This window comes from Dreissena polymorpha, chromosome 15 (genome assembly GCF_020536995.1).
Source record: "Dreissena polymorpha isolate Duluth1 chromosome 15, UMN_Dpol_1.0, whole genome shotgun sequence".
Taxonomy (NCBI): domain Eukaryota; kingdom Metazoa; phylum Mollusca; class Bivalvia; order Myida; family Dreissenidae; genus Dreissena; species Dreissena polymorpha.
The window spans coordinates 40,734,053-40,760,366 of NC_068369.1; the positions used below are offsets into that span (position 1 = coordinate 40,734,053).

The 26,314-nt window shown below is 35.9% G+C and overlaps 1 protein-coding gene across 1 annotated transcript in view; it reads right to left on the reverse strand.

The window, feature by feature from the left end:
• LOC127860464 (bromodomain adjacent to zinc finger domain protein 2B-like) overlaps positions 1 to 26,314 on the reverse strand; it is a 232,918-nt gene that overhangs the window by 32,276 nt on the left and 174,328 nt on the right. Inside the window, 14 exon segments of the mRNA XM_052398546.1 lie at positions 1,894 to 1,988; positions 2,559 to 2,651; positions 3,905 to 4,073; positions 4,795 to 4,917; positions 5,233 to 5,417; positions 7,976 to 8,077; positions 8,476 to 8,590; positions 10,759 to 10,995; positions 11,785 to 12,195; positions 14,104 to 14,450; positions 15,648 to 15,758; positions 17,344 to 17,464; positions 17,467 to 17,528; positions 18,037 to 18,134. Of these exon segments, the coding sequence (XP_052254506.1) occupies positions 1,894 to 1,988; positions 2,559 to 2,651; positions 3,905 to 4,073; positions 4,795 to 4,917; positions 5,233 to 5,417; positions 7,976 to 8,077; positions 8,476 to 8,590; positions 10,759 to 10,995; positions 11,785 to 12,195; positions 14,104 to 14,450; positions 15,648 to 15,758; positions 17,344 to 17,464; positions 17,467 to 17,528; positions 18,037 to 18,118 (2,253 nt within the window). The 5' untranslated portion in view covers positions 18,119 to 18,134.

The window sequence follows — 26,314 nt, forward strand, 5'->3', positions numbered from 1 at the left end:
AAATAATATTCAATATTAACCTTTTTCAAATTTACATGGTGACATAAATAATGGCATGGGGAACCAGTATTATAAAAACAATTACTTTAAGTAATAAACAGTAAGTATTTAAGACATGCTAAGTTTATGCTTTCTTATCAAGCCAAAATAATTATTTTTCATGATGCCAATTTTTGTGACACCCAGGTTTCCCCCGATTATCAATCCTCCTAAACTTTCATACAGGTGCATTCTATATAAAATTGTGTTAATCCGCGGACAAATCATATGTGTTTCTACAACCCGATTTCTACATATGCTTTATTTGGGCTAATTATTGGTAGGAATGTGTACTGGTTTCATGCATACCTTAAAGTGACAATCTAATTCAAATGATTTTGAGAAGTAAACAAAATGATTTTTGTTTGTGTTTTAAATTATTATAGAAAAACTTATGCTTAAGGAAATTAGTGTTTGTTATAATGAGTGCCAATAAGCTGTTAAGATATCAAAAGCAATTTGCATCTATTGCGAATCTTGAGCGTGGAGCAATATGCATCTATAGCAAATCTTGAGCGTGGCAAATAGTCTACAATTGTATTGTGCCATATTTGAAGGTGTCAAAGGCCATGACTAGTAATAAGAACATAATCATTTGTTGACACCATTCAGCAAGTAATATTATACACAGGGATATCTGAATGTAAACGCAATAAGGTGTCTCTTAATTTTTGACATTAATTTTTGCCTTTAGGGAACAACTGGTGTATCCAAATTTTGGTACATTAAAGATGTCAAAGTCTGTTAAAACTAAAAGTAATGACCAAAGGTAAAACTTAATAAAGATGCTATTAATGGTAGGAATTGAAAATGCCATAATATTATATTGCAAATTTTAAACCACAGCACAGTAGAGAAAATACCAAATTTGTTTTTATACCATAAGACAACTTTTTCAATCAATACAATATAATTTAAAGGGACCTTTTCACAGATTTTAGCATGTATTGAAGTTTGTCATTTAATGCTTTTTATTGATAAATATAACACTGGATCTAAAAAGCTCCAGTAAAAAAACAAGTATACAATTTTAAAAGAAAAAAAAGTAACCCCAACTGGGCTCGAACCACTCAAGTGGGCTCGAACCACTCACCCCTGGAGTAAGTCTATCGCTTAGACCACTCGGCCATCCGTGCTCATACAATGAGAGGTGTATTTTATACTTTATATAAGCAATACTCGTAGTATCACAAAATATAAGAACAACAACAGAACTCTTCAAATTATTCAATCGTTTCGCATTGCAACGCTTTTTATTTTTCAGGTTTTTAAATTGTCAAAAGATTCATATAATGGATATTTTAGAGGATGGTAAATGCTCAGTATTACTGTTTCCTCAAAAATATGATAACTACAATGAAAATTTGCTAATCTGAAACAATATTTTTTAATTTTGTCAAAGTACCAAAGCGTGAAAAGGCCCCTTTAAGTAGTATTTCTAATTCAGACAAACACATTAAAGACAAACAAAGCTGAACAAATAACTGTGAACACAAAAGACAGAAACATATTCACACATCTATACATTCACCATCAGCTGACACCAAACAAAACAAAAATGTATTTGTATATATCAAAATTTAAAGACTCGACTTTACCTTGAAGCTGCATAACATGAACACTACGGCATGTGTAACCATGACAACACGGCCATAATTTAAATTTACACTCATTGGAAGCCAAGAGAAAGCCTAAATCAAAGCTTTAATATAAATGTATTTAGTTTTGACTGCAGAAACAAGAACCATGCGAAGCCATTCTTCAACAAATGTGCTAGCCAGACCTCCAAAAAAATGTTCATCTTATATTCCCTTTAGGAGTCATCTCCCTTGAATCAATAATAACTAAATGTACCTCCATCAGCTGATGAGCTCTCATTTCCTGTTTCATTCTCATCTGCTCTTCCCGTTGTTGACGCTCCATTTCCCGTTGTTTCCGCTTCTCCAGGACTGTGTATTGGTCAAAAATGAAAATAAAGGATTGCGATAAAAACAACAGTTCAAATAATGAATATCACACAGACTTGTACATTGAACAATAAAAAAACACAAAAAACACTGACTGAATGTTCAAATATTTGTAAGATTATTATTTTTGAACTAAAATTCAACAATTAATGCATTGAAAATGTAACTACTTGTGTTTTACTCTACTCGTCTAAATTGCATAATTTGCAAATGTGTTTGGAACACTGTATAATGTAAAGCGGGATAAGACATAAAACTTGAAATGGACATCAATTTAGTGACATTATAACAAAAATTCAAAAATCTTTTCATTTCATATTTTAAATGTATTTTTGTAATATTCTTTCAATACAGTTAGTACACTATATTCTTTTCCATGATTTTTTCTTTAACAGATCATATTTATTATCATTTTGACTGTATTTTTATGCTGAGTTCATGTGCACATGGACACACTTCCATTTTTTGCAATTTTTTAAACATTCAATCAAGGCGCGTTTTTAACATTTTTTATTGCAGGCCTACTTTTATCATTACTTATCATAGGCCTACTTTTAAGGTGCTTGGCACGCTTCATTAATTCCTTGTGCTGCTCCCTCTGCACCCGCTTGGCAAACTGCATCTCAGCTACTTTACGCGCCATTTCTGTCAAACATAACTTCTACAGTGAAGACAACATTTATAAAGAGAATGAAAAGCTACACTATTGTGAAATAAACTGATCATCAACCAAAACAAAATCCCACCCAAAACAAATGTCATGAGCACTTTCTAAATTTTTCTTTACATGTTCACAACTTAACTCATAGAAAAACATTGAAAACTCTTGCAAAATAAACCTTGTAAAGACCCATACAGAACAAAAAACAAAATCAATAACTCAAGCCGTTGAATTTCCTGCTCAGAATACAAGTCCAAAATACCAATACAACCAGCATAAAGCCAGAACAGCATGCTAGTAACTGGCAGTCTGTTCAGGTATTATGCTGTTCACTACTTATCAGTACCTTAGGGTTGGAAATGAAGCCTTACAAACTTTAATCTATTAAGAGAGGTCTTAAATTTAACAAGATGTGTTTGTGAAACACAATGTCCCACTATATTATGTTTGACCTTGAAGGATGACCTTGACCTTGTGAAGGATGACCTTGACCTTGACCTTTCACCACTCAAACTGTGCAGCTCCATGAGATGCACATGCATGCCAAATATCAAGTTGCTATATTCAATATTGCAAAAGTATTTATAAAATAAGCAATTTGGGCCACATATATTTGACCTCTGACCTTGAAGGATGACCTTGACCTTTCACCACTCAAAATGTGCAGCTCCATGAGATACACATGCATGCCAAATATCAAGTTGCTATCTTCAATATTGCAAAAGTACTCATAAAATGAGCGATTTTGGCCACATATATTTGACCTCTGAGCTTGAAGGATGAGCTTGACCTTGACCTTTCACCACTCAAAATGTGCAGCTCCATGAGATACACATGCATGCCAAATATCAAGTTGCTATCTTGAATATGGAAATACTGCAAAAGTGTACGTTAAATTAGCGGTTTTGACCCATATATTTGACCTTTGACCTTGAAGGATGACCTTGACCTTGAGCTTTCACCACTCAAAATGTGCAGCTCCATGAGATACATATGCATGCCAAATATCAAGTTGCTATCTTCAATATTGCAAAAGTTATTGCAAATGTTAAAGTTGGCGCAAACAGACAGACAGACAGACCGACAGACTGACCAACCAACCAACCAACAGACAGGGCAAAAACAATATGTCCCCCACTACTATTGTGGGGGACCTAAAAAGATGTTCAAAGGGGATAAAAACACTTCAAAGTGTGCATTAAAATGGTTTACAGTTAAAGCTATCAGGCTGTCCTACCCTGTTGTTCAAGCTTCTCTTTCATCTTATTCTCCATGATCTGTTTAGCCATCACCTGCTGCAGACGCAGTTTTTCCCGCTTTTTCTGGTTCTCAATTTTCTTCATTCTGCGATTCACCGTCACAGAGAGACGGTCCAGTATCTCTGTCTCGGTCAACTTTACAAAACCCTACAATAGCAACGTAGGTCAACATTCTCGTAAAATAACAAACAACAAATTTTGTTATTGCCATATGGTAATTTATGGTCTTAAGACATGGTCAATTTTGTGGGGTCAATTTTGCGGATAATGCATAAAAGTATCATTCTGTTATTAGAAAGTCAAGCAGTTACAAAAACTTCATGTTAAACTTTTTATATGCTAACTTCATAAATTTGATCAAATTTCCTATTTGAATAAATCTTTATGAAATAGTACTTCTGTAAAGTCCTTTTTGGATACTTATCATTTACTGGTGAATATTGTTTACAAAACCTTAAGGAAAACTAAAAACTTTCATATCAGACAAGATTGTCTCCCAATGTTTGTAATTCATTCAAGCGATTTTCATTTAAATTTTACAACATCAATGGACTACAACTATTTGATACAATACAATTTTACAACAACACCAAAAGTTTGAGAACCACAGGAGGTTTTCTTCTAGCAAACTATATTGAATGACAGTGTTAAGTGAAAAGATAGAAAAAAGTAAGCTTAACAGAGAAGAGCTTTTACTCTATTGAACAGTCATATCTAACTTAAAGCTAACATTGTTTTTTGCCGTTGGTTTAAGCAATAAACTTATATTAAAGTTTAATACACTTTTTTTTAATACGACTTACAAAATTAACAACTACAAAATAATAAGATAGAATAACAAAATAAAATAAATAACAAGGTCACTCACAACACGCTCTCTTACATTTTCACCCCCACCAACCCTGGCCTCGTAGAATTCACCGACATTGACTTTTGTGTTGAAGGAGAAATGACCTCGACCAAGGTCAGTTATACCATTTCTCTCTATGTACTGAAGGGAGTAATGAAAAATGTTCAAGTCATTCAAAAATCACTTTAAAAATATAAAACACCACCCGAAAATCAATAAAGTTCAAAATGAAACCATACTACTATTTTATAATGTTAAACCAAGATAACAGTTAAAGCATAGGAAAATATCAAATCCAACAGTTAACGGCTTTTAATTAAATTGACAAAACAGCTTAGAAATACCAATTATTTTCAAAGCTTTATAAAAAAAATCACAACCTTATCAAACCTGAGCCATTTGTCTTTGTTTATATGAAATTTTATCAATTTCTTTACAGTCAAGAAACACCCGTACCCTCATAACATCCGGGATGGTTTTCATTTTGCGACCACATGGAGCAAAGTACCAGACCTCCCCAACGATGCCACGGCGTCCATACGAGTGTATGTTAGTCTGCCTCTTCCAGCCTTTGCCTAGAGGAATCCTGATCTTAGAATCATCAAGGACAACATGCCGACGTTTGATTGGTCGCTCAGAATCTGAAGGGAGACAAACAGGGTATTTTTGTGTGCAATGAGTAAGGGGTGGGTGGATGAAATTCTTATTTCATGAATTATGTTCGTGTTTACAAACAAAAGAAATGTTAAGAAATTGGCTTTTTTTTTTATCTGACCTTTCTTACATTTGTCAGCCTTTCAATCCATAGCACAGTTGTAACACATTTTCGACTTTCACACTTCATAATCCATATAACATTTCAAATGGACACGCTTAAAACTAAACAGAAGACTGTCACTACCACTTGTTGGTTGAATACATCAATTCTAACAAGGTGCATAAAACAGACACTTTTTCCCTAGATTCTTACTTCACCAATGCAAGGTCAAAAGTCAAACTGTTTTTTTCTGCTCAACATCTCTAGACTCATGCAGTGCCTACATTTGCCACATGGGTTTGTATTTTAACGCTATGTTAAAACATAGTGAACCGATTGACAGGCAAATTTACAAAAATCAAGTTAGGTTGAATGTGCATTTCCCATCATGTTATGCGTATATTTCAACTACATGGCATAGGAAAAATAATAAGCAATATTAAAGCCCGATATTGAGAAGAAAAAGATAATGAAAACCGAAGTCTACCATCATGTTTAACAAGAATATCAGTGAAACTGATGGATGCCCCCCGATGATGCCCTTTGCAATCTATGTGTTAATAACCACCTTAAACAAAGGAGTGACGGAAAAATATATTATAAGCCTCAGTGACATTGACCCCAGTGACCTCAAACCTCATCAAAAGGTAGAGACCCATGCAAGGTACCTACATGCCAAATATGAAAGAGATCGGTTAAGTATTGAAGGTGCTATGAGAAACTGTAACAAAAGAGTGACTGAAAAATCTATTATCAGCCACAGTGACCTTGACACCAGTGACCTCAAACCTCATCAAAAGGTAGAGGTCCATGCAAGGTACCTACATGCCAAATATGAAAGAGATCGGTAAAGTATTGAAGGTGATATGAGAAACTTAACAAAAGAGTGACGGAAAAATATATTATAAGCCTCAGTGACATTTACCTTGACCCCAGTGACCTCAAACCTCATCAAAAGGTAGAGGTCCATGCAAGGTACCTACATGCCAAATATGAAAGAGATCGGTTAAGTATTGAAGGTGCTATGAGAAACTGTAACAAAAGTGTGACAGAAGAATCTATTATTAGGCCCAGTGACCTTGACCTTGACCCCAGTGACCTCAAACCTCATCAAAAGGTAGAGGTCCATGCAAGGTACCTACATGCCAAATATGAAAGAGATCAGTTAAGTATTGAAGGTGCTATGAGAAACTGTAACAAAAGTGTGATGGAAGTAAGGAAGTAAGGAAGGACAAACTGGAAACTATATGCTGCGCCGAAATTTTATTTTGGGGAGCATAAAAAGTTAAAACAGCTCAGGAATAATATTTTTTATATTTTCTGTTTTCAAAAGTAACAGCAGAGAGCAATAATACGGTGTTGCGATTTTGTTTAATACTTCGATCTTTATATTTTTATGAATAATTCTTCATTTCTACAGCTCCGAATTTGTTAACCTGCGTTTGGGGAAAGCAGTACTGGGCTTTTTGAATGTTGTGACGTCGATTGATTCATAATTTAAATATCAACTTGTTTGTTGATTTGCTGTTTCAATGTAAATATAAACATTGCTTAAAGGGACTGTAAACCACGACTACGAAGAAAAGAAAAGTTGTAAAATACCGTGTTTTTTTTACAATTATTAGTTTATATTGATTAAAATATCATGACTGGTATCTTACATTACTTGAAAAAAGTTCATATTTTGAGTAAACATGTAGACTATTAGGTAATAAAATTTTGCAGTGTGAAATCGAAAGTACATCACGAAAAAAGATGACATAACGAAATACACAATATAAATAACGCAAGTAGATTGATCATTTTATATATAAAATATATACAATTCACTACGCATGCACAATTTGCATTCCTGGGTTTACCGCGTGACGATGATGATCAATCATATTTATAGTTAACTGGCATAGTTACCTGGCAGACATACCCAGTAAAAAAATTTACCGAATAAACTGAAAATATGAAAACTTAACAACTTTTTTCAAGTAATATAATATACCAGTCGTGATATTTTAATCAATATAAACTAATAATTGTAAATAAATACGGTATTTTACAACTCTTCTTTTCTTCTTCATCGTGGTTGACAGTCCCTTTAATGACAATATGGGGGCGTATCCACGTTACATATTTTATCACATACACATACCTTAAAACGGCACATGCACAGTTTGATACATAGACTCTCCAATGGGTCATCAGTTTACATTTAGGGGGTCCTATATACAAAACAGGATGAACTATTGAAAGAATCACAAGAGTCCTTAAGTTGACTGTGTTCTTTATGAACTCATCTGTATTGATAACAACAAACTAAAGCAAAAATGGCTCTTTTGATGGATGGGATAGTGGATTTAGGGTAGTGAGGTAATAAGGAATTGCACCAATACCAAAACAATGTTTTCATGTTTATTTGTCCCTTGCAATATTTAATGAATTTGTTACCAAGGTCACCCTGTTCACGTTTCCTCTTCCCACCATCATCATCTCCTGTCTCGTTGTCACTGTCGTCTGACATGTTACTATCGGAACCGCTACCAGTATCATCTGAAAGAGCACCTTGATTTGTTTCTTCAGGGTATTTTTTTTTTTCCTCTTTTTTATTTTCCAGTATTTCAGTAAGATTATGATAGTCAGTTAATTTCTAACACTTTTCCTGTTTAACATTGTATTTTTCATAAAGAAAATAAGAATTGTAGATAACGGCATATGAAATCTTATTTCCCTATTTTCACTCTTTGTATTACAGTATAAGCAGTTAAAACTACATTTACATTTAAGATCACTTGCATCATACTATTCTTTTTCATTTTATACCCATTGCTATTTGCTTTTATTCTGAGCGACAGCTGACAGTCCTCTTTTGCAAGATACTGAGTGAAACCTTACCCAAAGTGCAATATAATCTAACAATTCAAAAGGAAAACTCATCACTTCTTCTGTACCTTGATCATTTGAGTCCAGATTAGAGCTGAAATTGCTGTTTGTGTCCATGACAACATCTTTAATCTTGCTTCCTGAAGGCTCAGTTTTGTCGTCTGCATCAGATGACTTTGGTTCCTATAACAGACACCATAAAGGTACAAATGATGTTGCTTGTTGACATTTTGAATCATATTTTGTCTTAAAAAACATCTGTATGACCTTCTGAGCAAATTAATTTAACTAGACAAGCAATTCATTAATTTTAAAGCTGTTGGTTAATGTGAAACTTTAATATTTTTCAATTAATAAGTGAAATTATATCTACAAAATACAGTATAAACAAGGGCTGTTTGTAAAACATGCATGCCCCCCATATGGGCTGTCCGTTGTAGTGGCAGCCATTGTGTGAATACGATTTTTGTCACTGTGACCTTGACCTTTGACCTAGTGACCTGAAAATCAATAGGGGTCATCTGCGAGTCACGATCAATGTACCTATGAAGTGTCATGATCCTAGGCAAAAGCGTTCTTGAGTTATCATCCGAAAATCATTTTACTATTTCGGGTCACCGTGACCTTGACCTTTGACCTTGTGACCTCAAAATCAATAGGGGTCATCTGCAAGTCATGATCAATCTACCTATGAAGTTTCATGATCCTAGGCGTATGCGTTCTCGAGTTATCATCCAAAAACCATTTTACTATTTCGGGTCACCGTGACCTTGACCTTTGACCTAGTGACCTCAAAATCAATAGGGGTCATCTGCGAGTTATGATCAATCTACCCATGAAGTTTCATGATCCTAGGCGTATGCATTCTTGAGTTATCATCCGGAAACCATTTTACTATTTTGGGTCACCGTGACCTTGACCTTTGACCTAGTGACCTCAAAATCAATAGGGGTCATCTGCAAGTCATGATCAATCTACCCATGAAGTTTCATGATCCTAGGCGTATGCGTTCTTGAGTTATCATTCAAAAACCATTTTACTATTTCGGGTCACCGTGGCCTTGACCTTTGACCTAGTGACCTCAAAATCAATAGGGGTCATCTGCGAGTCATGATCAATGTACCTATGAAGTTTCATGATCCTAGGCCCAAGCGTTCTTGAGTTATGGTCTGACAACCACCTGGTGGACGGACCGACCGACAGACGGACCGACCGACAGACCAACCGACCGACCGACCGACATGAGCAAAGCAATATACCCCCTCTTCTTCGAAGGGGGGCATAAAAATGTACTTTTTGTTATAGGTCTGATGGACATGGTGGCCATTTTCTTACATATCTCACGTGACAAAACAAAATAACAACACACAGAAGTATACCTGCCAGAAGGAAAGGGTTCTGATAGAACAATTATATCAAACAAACCTGCCAGAAGGATAGGGTTCTGATAGAACAATTATATCAAACATAACTGCCAGAAGGATAGGGTTCTGATAGAGCAATTATATCAAACAAACCTGCCAAAGGATAGGGTTCTGATAGAACAATTATATCAAACATAACTGCCAGAAGGATAGGGTTCGGATAGACCAATTATATCAAACAAACCTGCCAGAAGGATAGGGTTCTGATAGAACTATTATATCAAACAAACCTGCCAGAAGGATATGGTTCTGATAGAAAAATTATATCAAACAAACCTGCCAGAAGGATATGGTTCTGATAGAACAATTATATCAAACAAAACTGCCAGAAGGATAGAGTTCTGATAGAACAATTATATCAAACAAACCTGCCAGAAGGATAGGGTTCTGATAGAACAATTATATCAAACAAACCTGCCAGAAGGATAGGGTTCTGATAGAACAATTATATCAAACAAAACTGCCAGAAGGATGGGGTTCTGATAGAACAATTATATCAAACAAACTTGCCAGAAGGATAGGGTTCTGATAGAGCAATTATATCAAACAAACTTGCCAGAAGGATAGGGTTCTGAGAGAACAATTATATCAAACAAAACTGCCAGAAGGATAGGGTTCTGATAGAACAATTATATCAAACAAACCTGTCAGAAGGATGGGGTTCTGATAGAACAATTATATCAAACAAAACTGCCAGAAGGATAGGGTTCTGATAGAACAATTATATCAAACAAACTTGCCAGAAGGATGGGGCTCCAATAGGACAATTGTGACATGTGGTGCCCTTTTTGTTATTATGTTCGGTATATTTGTTATTCTGGCATGTTGTACAACTTAAAAAATCAGTCACCATAGTGCACAGACTAATCAAGGGATCTAATGATTCTTAAATTTATTTTTGAAGACCTATGAATTGTATTTTCTCACCAAAATCTTTGAGTCACTGTCCAATTCATCAACTTCAAGTTTCCCATTTGCCTTTGCTTTTTCTGGTGATTTTGTTGGACTTTTGCTTCTGCTGCCCTGACCTCTGATCTTGTCCTTCTTCTCACGTAGGCCATCTTGTTCTGCAGCAATTTTTGTGATCATTTTCAGCGCTATTTCTTTCTGCTTCAACTCCAGTTCCAACTCTCTCTTTATTCTAGCTTGGATCTTTGCTTCTTCCTGAAAACAAAGAAAACCAAATATTCAAAATCTTTGAAAGATTATTGATAATAACATTTCTTATTGTCTCAATAGCTCAGGTTAATCAGAGACAACACTGTGTGCCTACACTGGAGTTTTGTTTAGAAGAGACAACACTGTGTGCCTACACTGGAGTTTTGTTTAGAAGAGACAACACTGTGTGCCTACACTGGAGTTTTGTTTAGAAGAGACAACACTGTGTGCCTACACTGGAGTTTTGTTTAGAAGAGACAACACTGTGTGCCTACACTGGAGTTTTGTTTAGAAGAGACAACACTGTGTGCCTACACTGGAGTTTTGTTTAGAAGAGACAACACTGTGTGCCTACACTGGAGTTTTGTTTAGAAGAGACAACACTGTGTGCCTACACTGGAGTTTTGTTTAGAAGAGACAACACTGTGTGCCTACACTGGAGTTTTGTTTAGAAGAGACAACACTGTGTGCCTACACTGGAGTTTTGTTTAGAAGAGACAACACTGTGTGCCTACACTATTGTTTTGTTTAGAAGAGACAACACTGTGTGCCTACACTGGAGTTTTGTTTAGAAGAGACAACACTGTGTGCCTACACTGGAGTTTTGTTTAGAAGAGACATCCTTTAAACAAAATATTCCATAAAAGCAGAAAGTGTCATCCCTGATTAGCCTGTGTGGACAAGCTTATCTTGGAGGACACTACCCAAATGCATTAAGCCCAGTTTTCCCAGAACCGGGATCAAAATTATAATGCTGTGTGAGCAATATAAACACTCATATCTGATTCTGCGTACCTCGAGCTCTTCTGGTGTAAGATGGCAATCGTCATCACTGGAGATTTTAGGCGGTCGTCCCCTGCGTTTTCTGTTATCCCCATCATGAGGCATAAACAAGGACATCGCAGGCTTGATGTGCATCTTCTGCAGAATTTGATCAGCTAGCAGCTTCTTTTTCAGGCTATCAATATGCACATGACCTTGAGAAGTGGATGCGAGGTCTCCACGGTCAAGGTCATTGTCATGGTTAAGGTCACTATTGCTACTGACTGTTTTTGAGGGTGATTTACGGGTGGGGGATGACTTTGGTGACCTGTGCAAGCTAGATGTGTTCGTTTTGGTCTCAAAGTTGATATCAAATAAACTAGACATTGCCAGACGCTCTGGTGACTTGACATCCTTGTTATTTCTCTCTCTCTCTTCCAGGTGCTGAAACATAATTTTGTTTTCAATGGTATGCTTCAACATCACTGTTTTCAAAAGTGGCTTCCTAACATTAAAAAAGTGTTTCTCTTAATTCAAGGAAAACGCCATCCCAGTTTCATATGACTAATTAAACACTAAGAAAAAGTTTCAATCTTGTACATGTTTTACCAGGTGGAACACACATTTGGGGTACCTATTATTATAATATTTTTAAAGTAAAGGAAACTCATCATACATATTTGAATTGGGACTAACGTACAAAAGATCTATATAAAGAAATGCACTTTCATGTAAGGTTTTCCAACAGATTATGCTACCATCTATTCGGTTCATTTATACACCCATACTTCTTTAAGCGTTACTGATTTAACACCTAAATATGGTCTGAGTGAAACCAATTAAATAATTAAGATTTAAAAATTGTTCATTTGTTCATTGAAACACCTAGAGGAGTACAGAGGTTGAACAAAAATTAAGAAAAAAACGTTCTTGAGTTATCATCCGGAAACCATTTTACTATTTTGGGTCATCGTGACCTTGACCTTTGACCTAGTGACCTGAAAATCAATCGGGGTCATCTACGATTTATGATCAATGTACCTATGAAGTTTAATGATCCTAGGCCTAAGCGTTCTTGAGTTATCATCCGGAAACCATTTTACTATTTTGGGTCATCGAAACCTTGACCTTTGACCTAGTGACCTGAAAATCAATAGGGGTTATCTGCCAGTCATGATCAATGTACCTATGAAGTTTCATGATCCTAGGCATAAGCGTTCTTGAGTTATCATCCGGAAACCATTTTACTGCTTTGGGTCACCATGACCTTGACCATTGACCTAGTAACCTGAAAATCAACAGGGGTCATCTGCGAGTCATGATCAATGTATCTATGTAGTTTCATGATCCTAGGCATAAGTGTTCTTGAGTTATCATCCGGAAACCATTATATTATTTTGGGTCATCGTGACCTTGACCTTTGACCTAGTGACCTAAAAATCAATAGGAGTCATCTGCGAGTCATGATCAATGTACCTATGAAGTTTCATGATCCTTGGCATAAGCGCTGTTGAGTTATCATCCGGAAACCATCTGGTGGATGGACGGACCGACATGAGCAAAACAGTATACCCCCTCTTCTTCGAAAGGGGGGGGGGGCATAATGAGAAAACTGCCCCCAACCAGCAGCCATGTTATTCAACTGACCGGAACCATTTTCAAACTCAACTCTCGTATCAAGGAAACAAATGTTCTGACAAAATTTCATGAAAATTGGGCAAAAAATGTGACTTCTAGAGTGTTCACATGTTTTCACTATATACATATAGAGAAAATGGCCCGACCACTGGCGGCCATGTTTTTTCACCGATCTGAACCATTTTCGAACTCGTCCAAGTTATCAATAAAACCACTGTTTTGACCATTTTTCATGATGATTGGGCCAAAATTGTGACTTCTAGAGTGTTTACAAGGTTTCTCTATAGCCAAATAAGGAAAACTGCCCCGCCCACTGGCAGCCATTTTTTTTAACTGACTGGAACCACTTTTGAACTCAACCAACATATTATTAAGACAAACATTTTGACAAAGTTACATGAAGATTGGGCATTAAATGTGACTTCTACAGTGTTTACAAGGTTTTTTATTTATTTTGACTTAGTGACCTAGTTTTTGACCCAGCATGACACAGTTTCGAACTCGATCAAGATATCATTGGGACAAATCTTTGACCAAGTTTCATGAAGATCGGGCAATAAATGTGGCCTCTAGAGTGTTTATGAACAAATGTGGACGGACGGACGACGGACAGACGGACGTACAACAGACAAAGACCGGTCACAAAAGCTCACCTGAGCAATCAGGTGAGCTAAAAAGTTACATGTAAAAAAATGGAGCAATAGAGATAGCTACCTTTCTTGCAAACTGTTCCAGCATAGAGGGTGACAGCAGGGATGTTGACTGAACAAGAGACAGTGGTATACTGTGTCCACCACGCCCACCTCGAGAGCGCCCCCTTCCGGTACCACGACGACCACGCCCCATCCCGCCCCCACGCCTCGACCCTCGCCCTCTGGTGGGGCTAGTGAACAGGCTCGGTGGACTGGTTCTACCCGCAATTGTTGTTCGGCTTGAGGTGGAGCCAGACATGGAGTATGAAGGCAGGGTGGTTGCTGAGGGTGAAGACTTCGATAGCGAGGGTGATGATGTCGTTGTGGACGATGATGAATGGTTGGGCATTGAAAATAAGCCATAGTTACCTGCAAATAGTTGAGGACTTGATTGTACTCCTCATAGAGAGGGTATAGTCTATACTATAGAGATTGCGCGTAATCCCTTGATAGAACATTTGCACACGATGCAGTTGTTACAAAAAAAGTTTTGAACCAATCAAAATAGTTTTGCTTATAAAAAATGCGACAAAAACATGAAAATAATATAATGTAATTGTTTTTTTCACTCCTCTGTAATGTCAGTTTTAAAGCTATTTAAAGCATGCAAATCTCAAAATTGACAGAAAATCAGAATCCACTGCTCAAGAAGAACTACTATTTTTCAAGATGTTTACAGACGAATAACTTTTTTTTTAAACAACAAATATAAAAACAAAAGGTTAATAATCATGTTTATAATGATTCATGTTCATATCTTTAAAAAATATTTGTGATGCAACATCTTTTATGAAAATTACCCATTACTCTAGAGGAACATAACATATATGTCAAAATTATAACAAATATTCTTAATAAAACTGCTGGTATATACAACAATATTCTACAAAAGGCAGGAAAATAAATCAAGGTCATTCCAAAGCATGGTATAGAAGCTCACGTGTGCAGCTTTTAATAGGGAGCAAAAGTAGAAAGAATATGCTACTTCACACAAAGCTTGGATTACTGGTTCCAGATATATAATGGACAAGATGTAGCCAAAAGAAAGAAAATTCTTTGGGTTGTAAGAATTGCAAATCTGTTGTGTTTTCTGAGATTACTAAAGTGGTAAAAAGTGTTGAACATTGAAATTATTTATAGCATTGTTCAGTAGGACAAGTACTTGTTTTTGAATTGTTTCCTAAATTAAAATAAATAATAATCATGTGGACCATGATTTAAATCTTTGAGATCAGTGAATCAAAAACTTGGAAAATTATGTTAGTTAAACAAAAACCTGCCATGACTGGTGTAGAATGTGTGTAAGAAATTAAGTATTTAAGTATTTCCAATAAGGTTCATAATGATGATTAAATCTTACAAAATTGTTCATTCGAATCTTCAGTGGCTTAATTTGTATTTTATTGATACTGATGAAATGATGAAAAGCAGAGAAATTCTCAAAGAAAAGCTTGTAAGCGATTAAGTTAATAAATACAAATCTCAAATAAAAATTTATAAAAGCATTCCAAACTATATCAACACCACGCATAAATATGAAATCAATCAGCTCTAATAAACTCTTACAATTGTCGTGTTTTGGACGCATAAAAAATGGACGGTTATGCAGACCATCACGGTTTGCTGATGGAATCAAAGGGCTGAGTATCGAGTCGAAACTCAACGTGGAAATTGGAACTGGAAACAATATATCGGTATTTGGTCATTTTTCTTACCCATTTCAATAAAGGTGTTTCATTTAAATAGTTGGTGTCTATACTAATTGAAGTGTTCAACTCAAAATGACTAGACTAATTTAAACTGCTCTGTCTACATTTCTTTCATTTTTAAAATACTTGTATTATTTATTTGGTCTTAAATAATAAATACTCATTTTCTCCCATCTGACACTTAATTCTATAGTAATAGAAGCTATGGAAATGGATTTAAATTTCAAAGATGTGCTTAAAACTGGCAGAATAAAAAATACCAGTGAATAGTAGCGGCAACAATTTTCTAGACATGCTTTGCCTTTGATTTAATTGTCAAACACTGTGTACCAGTATATAATAATAATTTAACATATTGACATCAATACTAGATAATCATGGCAATCTTAATCATCATGATTCACAATTAAACTCAATTTCAAATACTCTGTATATTAGACAAAATGATATACTATTCAACATTCAATTAGTGGCAAACAGAAGTCTTGCCATAGCATAACTGTCATAGAGATTTGCATTGATGACAATTCTTTAGACAAGTCCACTGTTTAACAAGCGATGTGTTTGTGAAACACTATGTCCCCATATATTTGACCTTTGACCTTGAAGGATGACCTTGACCTTTCACCACTCAAAATGTGCAGCTGAATGAGATACACATGCATGCCAAATATCAAGTTGCTATCTTCAATATTGCAAGTGTACATTTAATGAACAATTTTGACCCATATATTTGACCTTTGACCTTGAAGGATGACCTTGACCTTGACTTCTTACCACTCAAAATGTGCATCTCCATGAGATACACATGCATGCCAAATATGAAGTTGCTATCTTCAATATTGCAAAAGTTATGGCAAATGTTTAAGTTGGAGCAAACAAACAAACACACAAACCAACCAACCAACAGACAGGGCAAAAACAATATGTCCTCCACTATAGTGGTGGGGGACATAAAAAGGCTTACCAAAAAGAAATGAACAGAATTACTGAAACTATTGAGGTTGAGGCTTAGTGATTACACTTCAAAATTGTAACATTATTTCCAATACCCCGTTTGATAAGACAGGCTCCAGATTTAAGCAGAGTAATTCAATACACGTGAGCCTAGGTCTGAGAAAAACATTACTTAACCCTTTCCCCCGTAAGAAGCAAAGTGAAAATGGCTACGTGCAAACAGCATAAAACCAGAACAGTCTGCCAGTAACTCGCAGTTTGTTCAGGTTTTATGCTGTTTGCTGCTCAGCAGTATCTTAGGGCTAGAAATGAAACCTTTAAAATTTGAATCTAGTAAGAAAGGTCTTCATTTAATTTACATTTCTAAGGTACTACAAATGCCTCAAAATATGTTTCTAAGTGGTAAAGGGTTAATGCATATGAGAAGAGTGGGGTCCCACATTAGCCTGTGCAGTCAATTATGGTATTGTTCATTAAAAGGAAATCTCTTCTTAGCAAAAGTCCAATTTAGGCACACAGTATTTTCCTGTTTACCCAGAGCCAGGCTCAAATTGTGAGACAAAAATCCTAAAAAAACAAAAGTACCATCCACTTACTTGAGGAGGGACTAAGACTAGAGGACAGTGATGCAGGTAGCCCCCCAGGGCTGAGTAGGCTGTCTCCTAGGTGACCGAACATGGAGAAGGCAGGGTGCCCCAGCATGGAAAAGTGGGCAGGGCAGGATGGGCGAGGTGGGCAAAGGGCAGGGCGGATGCCATACCTGGACCAAACGGGGATGCACCTGAGTGGAGAGAAATGAATAAAAACATATTGCAGATTTCATTGACTGTCTTTTTCTGTGATAAATGGATAATACACCTAAGCCAAATGGAAACCCTTCTACTAAAAAGTTAACACATCTTTTCCTTTTATTTTAAATATGATTTTTTCTATTTTATTTTCATTTTATATGCTAATTGTATGTGTAATATGATGATCTACCTCCGCTGAAACGCAAGTGATTTTCTTCACAGAGTGAAATATAAACTACCATGAATTCCTTTATAACTGCACAGAGGATGGAAATAGTCCAATGCCAATTATTTGGTGTTCTTTAATTTAGTGCTTAGAAAAAATGAAGCTGTAATGCAACTGAATAATACTTTTACAATAAATGCTGGTATTAGTCTGAGAAGTTTTAATACATAAATATTAACAATTTTTTAATTTTGGCAATAACTAACTACATTTAATATCGAGTTTCAGGAAGTTATTTGAATTGCCTGATTACTTAAACTGTTCTGATTTACCCAAAAGTCCCATGCCGAGAAGAGCTGCTGGGTCAAACAGACTCGATGTCGGCAAGGGAGACGACTTGTCCTTCTTCTCCATTGCAACATCAGGTCATCTGAAACATACATGAAATTTCACAATACATTTTTTAGTATTTCACTAACATGGTTTCGTTTGCACAAATGCACAGGGACCATAGGACATGCAAGTATGGCTTCAATATAACAAGTACATTTCATGACCATTATGTTAAGGTTTGCCAACATTTTACAATAGAAATTAACACAAACAAACACTTACGACTAAGCAAGGCATATATCACATGCTTGAAGTGATGTATCACAACAGATAAGTCTTAGCAATCAACACTGGACATTTAGGATTACACTGTCTGGTTATAGATTATTGCAAGTTTCAACTAAGTAATTTCTAGGTGGATATTGCCATCTTGGATCAGAATGAGCATACCTAGGTATTTAATACAAAGTGGTCACAAATGATAAGAGGGATAATTCTTACAGAATTATTGGTCGTTTATTAAACTGGGTTGCTTCCCTTGTCAAGTCTTTATTATAAACATGTAAACAATACAAATGAGCGTGAGCAAAGTATTTGCATAAATAAGGACACGCAGGTTAACCCTGCTGTTAAACATGAAGCCACTTCATCCTACAATACATTCAGTCCACAGTTGAACTCAATATTGGTTTGTAAAGGCCTACATTTAGGAAGGCACAATGTTTAAGATAATAAATTATGGGGAAGTTTTTGTACGGTGATTTTACCAACTGTTTTTGCCCACTTACAAACAATTTGAACAATTAGTATTATGAGTATTTGTACTCATACATGCACAACAGACCTTGCTTTCTATGCTCATTCAGTACAGTATATTTCTAAATATGATATTGTTTTCTTTGCCGTCCTCTTTGAAAACCAGGCTTAATGCATGTGAGTTAAGGAGTCTTGGGTTAGCCTAATCAGTCTACACAGACTAATCAGAAAGGTACACTTTCAGCTCTGAAGAAATTGTGTATATTAAAGAAAGTCTCATCTTCATGGAAATCCTACATAAGCCAAACACGCCTGATTAGCCGTGCCGTCCCAGATTAGCCGTGCCGTTCCTGATTAGCCGTGCCGTCCCAGATTAGCCGTTGATGACAGCACAGGCTCATCTGAGACAATACTTTACAAACATGCATAAAGTCTGGTTTCCCAGAGCTCTTTTAAGTCATTTGTCAAGTTGCTCCTCACACTTATTTTTTTACATCTTAAATAGATCTTTAGATAAGCAAATTAATAACCAAATGTTTTGTCCAATAATGACTTAATTAATAATAACATAGTGGACTTAAAGTAATGTAACAAATTATCCATACAAAGAATAACAAACAATATTTTTCTATTTGACCAGTAGTTTTCTTACCTAAAGCATTACATAACTCTTCAAAGAGAAACCAAAAATTGAATGCTCTTGAAATGCTCTTGAAATGTTTCATTTCAAAGGACTTTTTCAAAGATTATCAACATAATTTTCTAAGTTTTTATCACAGATTTAAAAAATATAAGAACACTATTATCTGGAAGGGAAATACCACCATTGACATGAACTCGTTCTCATAATACAGAATTGTTTAAAATGTATCATCAATTAAAATCATGGATTACAAAAGGATAACAATTGATTAATTTTGGAATTATTATATTGATTTCTTTAAATTTTGTTTTTATTTTTGTGTTATTTTGCATTTGTCAAATTCCGGATCACTATATAAAGTATAAAATATCTGCAGATGCATAACAGTCAAAGTGGTTTAGGAAAATACTTAAACTCCAAACGACTTTGGTTCCAGCTCAAATCAGAACAGTCACTTTTTTCTTTCTTATTTTCTTTCTTAAATTATATTCTAGTCATTACACTGGAGCTCTAGAGTTCCTTGCTTAATGTCTAGCAAATAAAGGCATTTACCTAAAAGCTTAAAAATGCCCTATCTGTGAAGCAGTGCCTTTAAACAACAGAAATTCAAGCTAAAGTGACCTACCAGATGCCCAACCCCCTCCTTTGTCAATCTACCGGTTCCCTGCATTCATAAATATTGACAAACTTTTTACCAGTTGACTGCTTCTACACTTACACAGCAAACCAACAAAAGGCTGTCAAAAACTAATATTCAGCCTTGATGAATGAAAAACAGACAGATGGATCATGACTGTTACCTTTTGTCAATACAGGTTTGTGTTCATATATATTGGTTCAGTGTTAAGCTAACTTGAGCTTAGAATTTATACTGGACTGTACATATGATCCACATTCTCGGAATCGTTTACGAGTTTACAATTATGTTTAATTTACTTTTTATTTACCACTGTCACAATAAGTTATGATACATATGAAGGATTTACAACATTTGGCATAAATGCTTTAATGAAGGACCCCTGGTACAATAACAGTGTTAATGTTTTTATCCCAAGCACTAATAAATTCATCAAATTTTCTTGACACGCTTATAATGAAGGTTCTTGTCCTTATCTATCTCAACTGACTCAATTTCACAAAGTTCACACAATATATTACAACAATTAGCACTTATCCATGGGGCATACACAATCATGTAATGCAGTTTTAACAATGCATCCACACTCCACAGAAAAAAACACAGAAGAAAATAAAAAGTATTAAAATATTTCAAAGACATTTTTTCTCTACCGGTAATAACCCCAATCAGTTGAGTGTACAGCACATGAACTGTGGCGTTGTGGCTGTGTAATGTTCCAGACACCTCCCAGTGTAGAGCCATTATACCCCTGCAGGAAACAGGCATCAAAAGCAGAAAAAGCTCCTCAACAAGTGAACACAGTTTAAGATTTATTTAGCAAAGCAATTTATGATTTACTATAATCGTTTGCAGAAACTGCTGCTTACTTTGCCAAAATGTTTCACATCCCTTTACCACTCAGTAAAGTACTTTGACGCATTTGAAGTCCCGGTCTTTAGAAAATCAAATTAAATTTAAGTCCTTTCTTAATATATTAAAGTTTGAAAGGCTTCATTTCCAACCCTAAGAGTAGATGAGCAGCAAACAGCATAAAACCTGAACAGATTGCGAGTAACTCCCAGGCTGTTCTGGTTTATGCTGTTTGCACAAAGCCATTTTCACTTTGCCAGTCTGAGTGGGAAAGGAATATTTCAGAGAGCTGTGACAGTGTGGCCCCCTGAGAATCATATAAATTGTCAAAATCTGGTAAAATGGTGCTGACCTTTTGGCTGATGTTATAGCATACATATGTAACTTTATGTGACCTTGTACAGAATACTAGTTTTTCATTGACTCAGAAAGGTAACATGCTGATTGTGTATTTTTCCATATTAGGCAGGTATCTTTTCATATTAGGTTAGTAATGTTTCATGATGTCACATATATAGTACTACAGAATAATGAACTTTTCTCCTGTTCTTTAGATGATGATGGAGAATGAGGGATACTTGGTAAGGTAAAATTTGTGACACATATTCATTCTCACATACTAATTTACTGACACATTACAACACCATACATGGTCAGTAAGAAGTCATAATACCTAAGATCAAATAGACCAGCACTTTAAAACAAAATTACTGTTTGCCTTTAAACTATGTAGACAAATGTATATACAGTAAAACAAAAAAGTTTTGTTCTTTTTATTATTTTACAATTAACATGAACTAAAACAAGAGGATATCCAGGCTAATGCAATATTTTATTCATGTTTAAAAACAACACCAGTACAGTGTGTTGAACTGTCAAACAAGTTACATGCAGTCTTAAAATTATGAACCAGTAGCTGACACAGCCGTCAGCACAGTTAACAAGCCTTTTACATCAACGGATCTACATCAACATTTGACCACAAACAAGCACCTGCCATCATCGTATGAACTACCTGGGGAATGTTTGAAAATATGTCACAAATCCATACAACTTAACAGTATAAACTAGAGCTTTGTCACAAACATGACAAATACCCCCACATGCCGCATGGCAAATAATATTTTGCATGTCGTCTTCACAAAAAACAGCGGACACCATGCTCAATTTTAAAAATGCACTAAGTGACCCCTTGACCTAGTTTTTGACCCAGAAAGGCCCATGTTCTAACTTGGCCTTAATATCATCTCCATAAAACTTCTGTGGTGAAGATCTCCATAAAACTCCTTTGGTGAAGATCGGATGTAAACTACTTGAATTAGAGAGTGGACACCATGCTGAATGTTAAAAAACGCACTAAGTGACCCCGTGACCTAGTTTTAGGCCCGGAATGGCCCATGTTTAAACTTGTCCTAGAGATAAGTTAGATAAAACTCGTGACCAAGTTTGGTGAGGATTGGATGAAAACTACTTGAATTAGAGAGCGGACAACATGGTGAGGTTTAAAACGCACGAAGATACTCAGTGACCTAGTTTTTGACCCGGCATGACCCATATTCAAACTTGACCTAGACATCATCTAGATACAACTTCTGACCAAGATTGGTGAAGATTGGATGAAAACTACTTGAATTAGAGAGCGGACAACATTGTGATGTTTTAAACGCACTAAGTGACCCCGTGACCTTGTTTTTGACCCGGCATGACCCATATTCAAATTTGCCCTAGACATTATCAAGATACAACTTCTGACCAATTTGGTGAAGATTGGATAAAAACTACTTGAGTTAGAGAGTGGACAACATGGTGAGGTTTAAAACACACTAAGTGACCACGTGACCTAGTTTTTGACCCGGCATGGCCCATGTTCGAACTTGACCTACACATCATCAAGTTACAACTTCTGACCAATTGTGGTGAAAATCAAATTTAAACCATTTGAAATAGAGAGCGGACACCATGCTCAATGTGTAAAACGTACTAAGGGACCCTGTGACCTAGTTTTTGATCTGGCATGGCCCATGTTCGAACTTGGCCTTCAGATCATCTAGATAAAACTTCTGACCAAGTTTGGTGAAGATCAGATAAAAACTACTTGATTAAGAGAGAGGACACCATGCTGAATTTTAAAAAACGCACTTAGTGACCCCGTGACCTAGTTTTTACCCGAAAAGATCATCTAGATACAACTTCTGACCAAGTTTGGTGAAGATCAGATGAAAACAACTTGAATTAGAGAGCGGACACCATGCTGAATGTTTAAACGCACTAAGTAACCCCGTGACCTAGTTTTTGACCCCGCAAGACCCATGTTCGAACTTGACCTCAAGATAATCTAGATACAACTTCTGACCAAGTTTGGTGAAGATGGAATGAAAACTACTTAAATTAAAGAGCGGACAACATGCTGAAGGTTTAAAACGCACTGAGTGACCCCCCGTAACCTAGTTTTTTGAACCCGCAAGGCCCATGTTCGAACTTGGCCTAGACATCATGTAGATACAACTTCTGACCAAGTTTGGTGAAGATCAGATGAAAACTACTTGAATAAGAGAGCGGACACTTAATACGGACCGACAGACAGACCAACAGACCGACCGACCGACAGACAAGTTCACTCGTATATACCCCCCTAAATTTCGTTTGTGGGGGTATAATAATAACCTGTGACCATCTCTTGTTGATCATCCAGTTCATTCAATTAAAAAATATTCTGCACACCCTTTTTCAAAAACAGATGGAAGGTTATAGCTTCATCATAACTTAAATGGAAGGTTATAGCCTCATCATAACTTGACTGCTAGCTAGCAAGAAACAGAATGGAAGGTTATAGCTTCATCATAACTTAAATGGAAGGTTATAGCCTCATCATATCTTGACTGCTAGCTAGCAAGAAACAGAATGGAAGGTTATAGCTTCATCATAACTTGAATGGAAGGTTATAGCTTCATCATAACTTGAATGGAAGGTTATAGCTTCATCATAACTTGAATGGAAGGTTATAGCTTCATCATAACTTGAATGGAAGGTTATAGCTTCATCATAACTTGAATGGAAGGTTAAAGCTTCATCATAACTTGAATGGAAGGTTATAGCTTCATCATAACTTGAATGGAAGGTTATAGCTTCATCATAACTTGAATGGAAGGTTATAGCTTCATCATAACTTGAATGGAAGGTTATAGCTTCATCATAACTTGAATGGAAGGTTATAGCTTCATCATAACTTGAATGGAAGGTTATAGCTTCATCATAACTTGAATGGAAGGTTATAGCTTCATCATAACTTGAATGGAAGGTTATAGCTTCATCATAACTTGAATGGAAGGTTATAGCTTCATCATAACTTGAATGGAAGGTTATAGCTTCATCATAACTTGAATGGAAGGTTATAGCTTCATCATAACTTGAATGGAAGGTTATAGCTTCATCATAACTTGAATGGAAGGTTATAGCTTCATCATAACTTGATTGGAAGGTTATAGCTTCATCATAACCTGAATGGAAGGTTATAGCTTCATCATAACTTGAATGGAAGGTTATAGCTTCATCATAACTTGAATGGAAGGTTATAGCTTCATCATAACTTGAATGGAAGGTTATAGCTTCATCATAACTTGAATGTGGAAGGTTATAGCTTCACCATAACTTGAATGTTATCTAGCAAGAAACAGAATGGAAGGTTATAGCTTCATCATAACTTGAATGCTATCTAGCAAGAAACAGAATGGAAGGTTATAGCTTCATCATAACTTGACTGCTATCTAGCAAGAAACAGAATGGAAGGTTATAGCTTCATCATAACTTGACTGCTATCTAGCAAGAAACAGAATGGAAGGTTATAGCTTCATCATAACTTGAATGCTATCTAGCAAGAAGCAAATGGAGTTAAATAGTTATAGAAAAAGAATAACAAAGTGCCTTATATTAGATTATGACCATTATGTTCTTTTAAAAAGCAAGTAATAGCAAGCTAACATGCATAACATCAGGGTTTAACTAAATCAATAAAAAACAAAACAAATTTAAACAGAAAATTTCACAAAAACCAATAAGGTTACCACACCCTGATTAACTAAAACAAATGAGCCCTGCTCTGTGAAAAAAGGGGCTTTATGCATGTGTGTAAAGTTTTCTCCTAGATTAGCCTGTGCAGTGTGCACAGGCTAATTAGGGACAACACTTTCCGCATTAACTTAAGATTTTTGCCAAGAAGAGACTTTCTGTAAACAAAAAATATCATCAAAGCAGTGTCATCCATGATCAGCCTGTGAGGACTACGACACTCTACGCACATGCTGATCTGTAACGACACTCTACGCACGTGCATTAAACCCCCTTTTTACAGAGCAAATACTGTATTACAGTACTAAACAAATTATCACTCTCCTTAGGGTATTTTTGCAAAGCACCACTGAGTCAGATTCCAGACTCTGTTCTATCTACATATTGGCGACATATTATCCTGCCAGGAAACTAGATACAAAATAGAAATAACATCAGCTGGAAAACAGAACCTCTCATGGACACAAACACACCACTTGCTATTGATTACTAAATGACAACTATTTTACATCCAAGGAGTTTTATATTCTCAGAAGTCAGGTTGGCTAGGAGATATTGAAGCGAAGAAAAGAAAACAATACCTCTAGTGACAGTCAATTTTTGTTCAATAAACACACACTTAAATAGCGTTTCTTCGTGGTTTTTATTATATATATATAAGTATATTAAAAAACATTTTTACCTAAATATACCTTAATATTTTAATCAGATTTAAACAGCCCCACAAATATTTTCAGGTTTAAGCTCATCCTAAATATTCTGACCAATCAAAATGATTGTTATATATGATATAATCTTTTATAATACTATATATTGAACAGTACAGGCGGAAAGTTTCCTCCATGATCTAAGCCTGTGGGGACCCTATGATACTTATTAAGTCAAGTTTCCTCCATGATCTAAGCCTGTGGGGACCCTATGATACTTATTAAGTCAAGTTTCCTCCATGATCTAAGCCTGTGGGGACCCTATGATACTTATTAAGTCAAGTTTCCTCCATGATCTAAGCCTGTGGGGACCCTATGATACTTATTAAGTCAAGTTTCCTCCATGATCTAAGCCTGTGGGGACCCTATGATACTTATTAAGTCAAGTTTCCTCCATGATCTTAGCCTGTGGGGACCCTATGATACTTATTAAGTCAAGTTTCCTCCATGATCTAAGCCTGTGGGGACCCTATGATACTTATTAAGTCAAGTTTCCTCCATGATCTAAGCCTGTGGGGACCCTATGATACTTATTAAGTCAAGTGATGATCTAAGCCTGTGGGGACCCTATGATACTTATTAAGTCAAGTTTTCCCAGAACGCAGCTGATCTGTTTA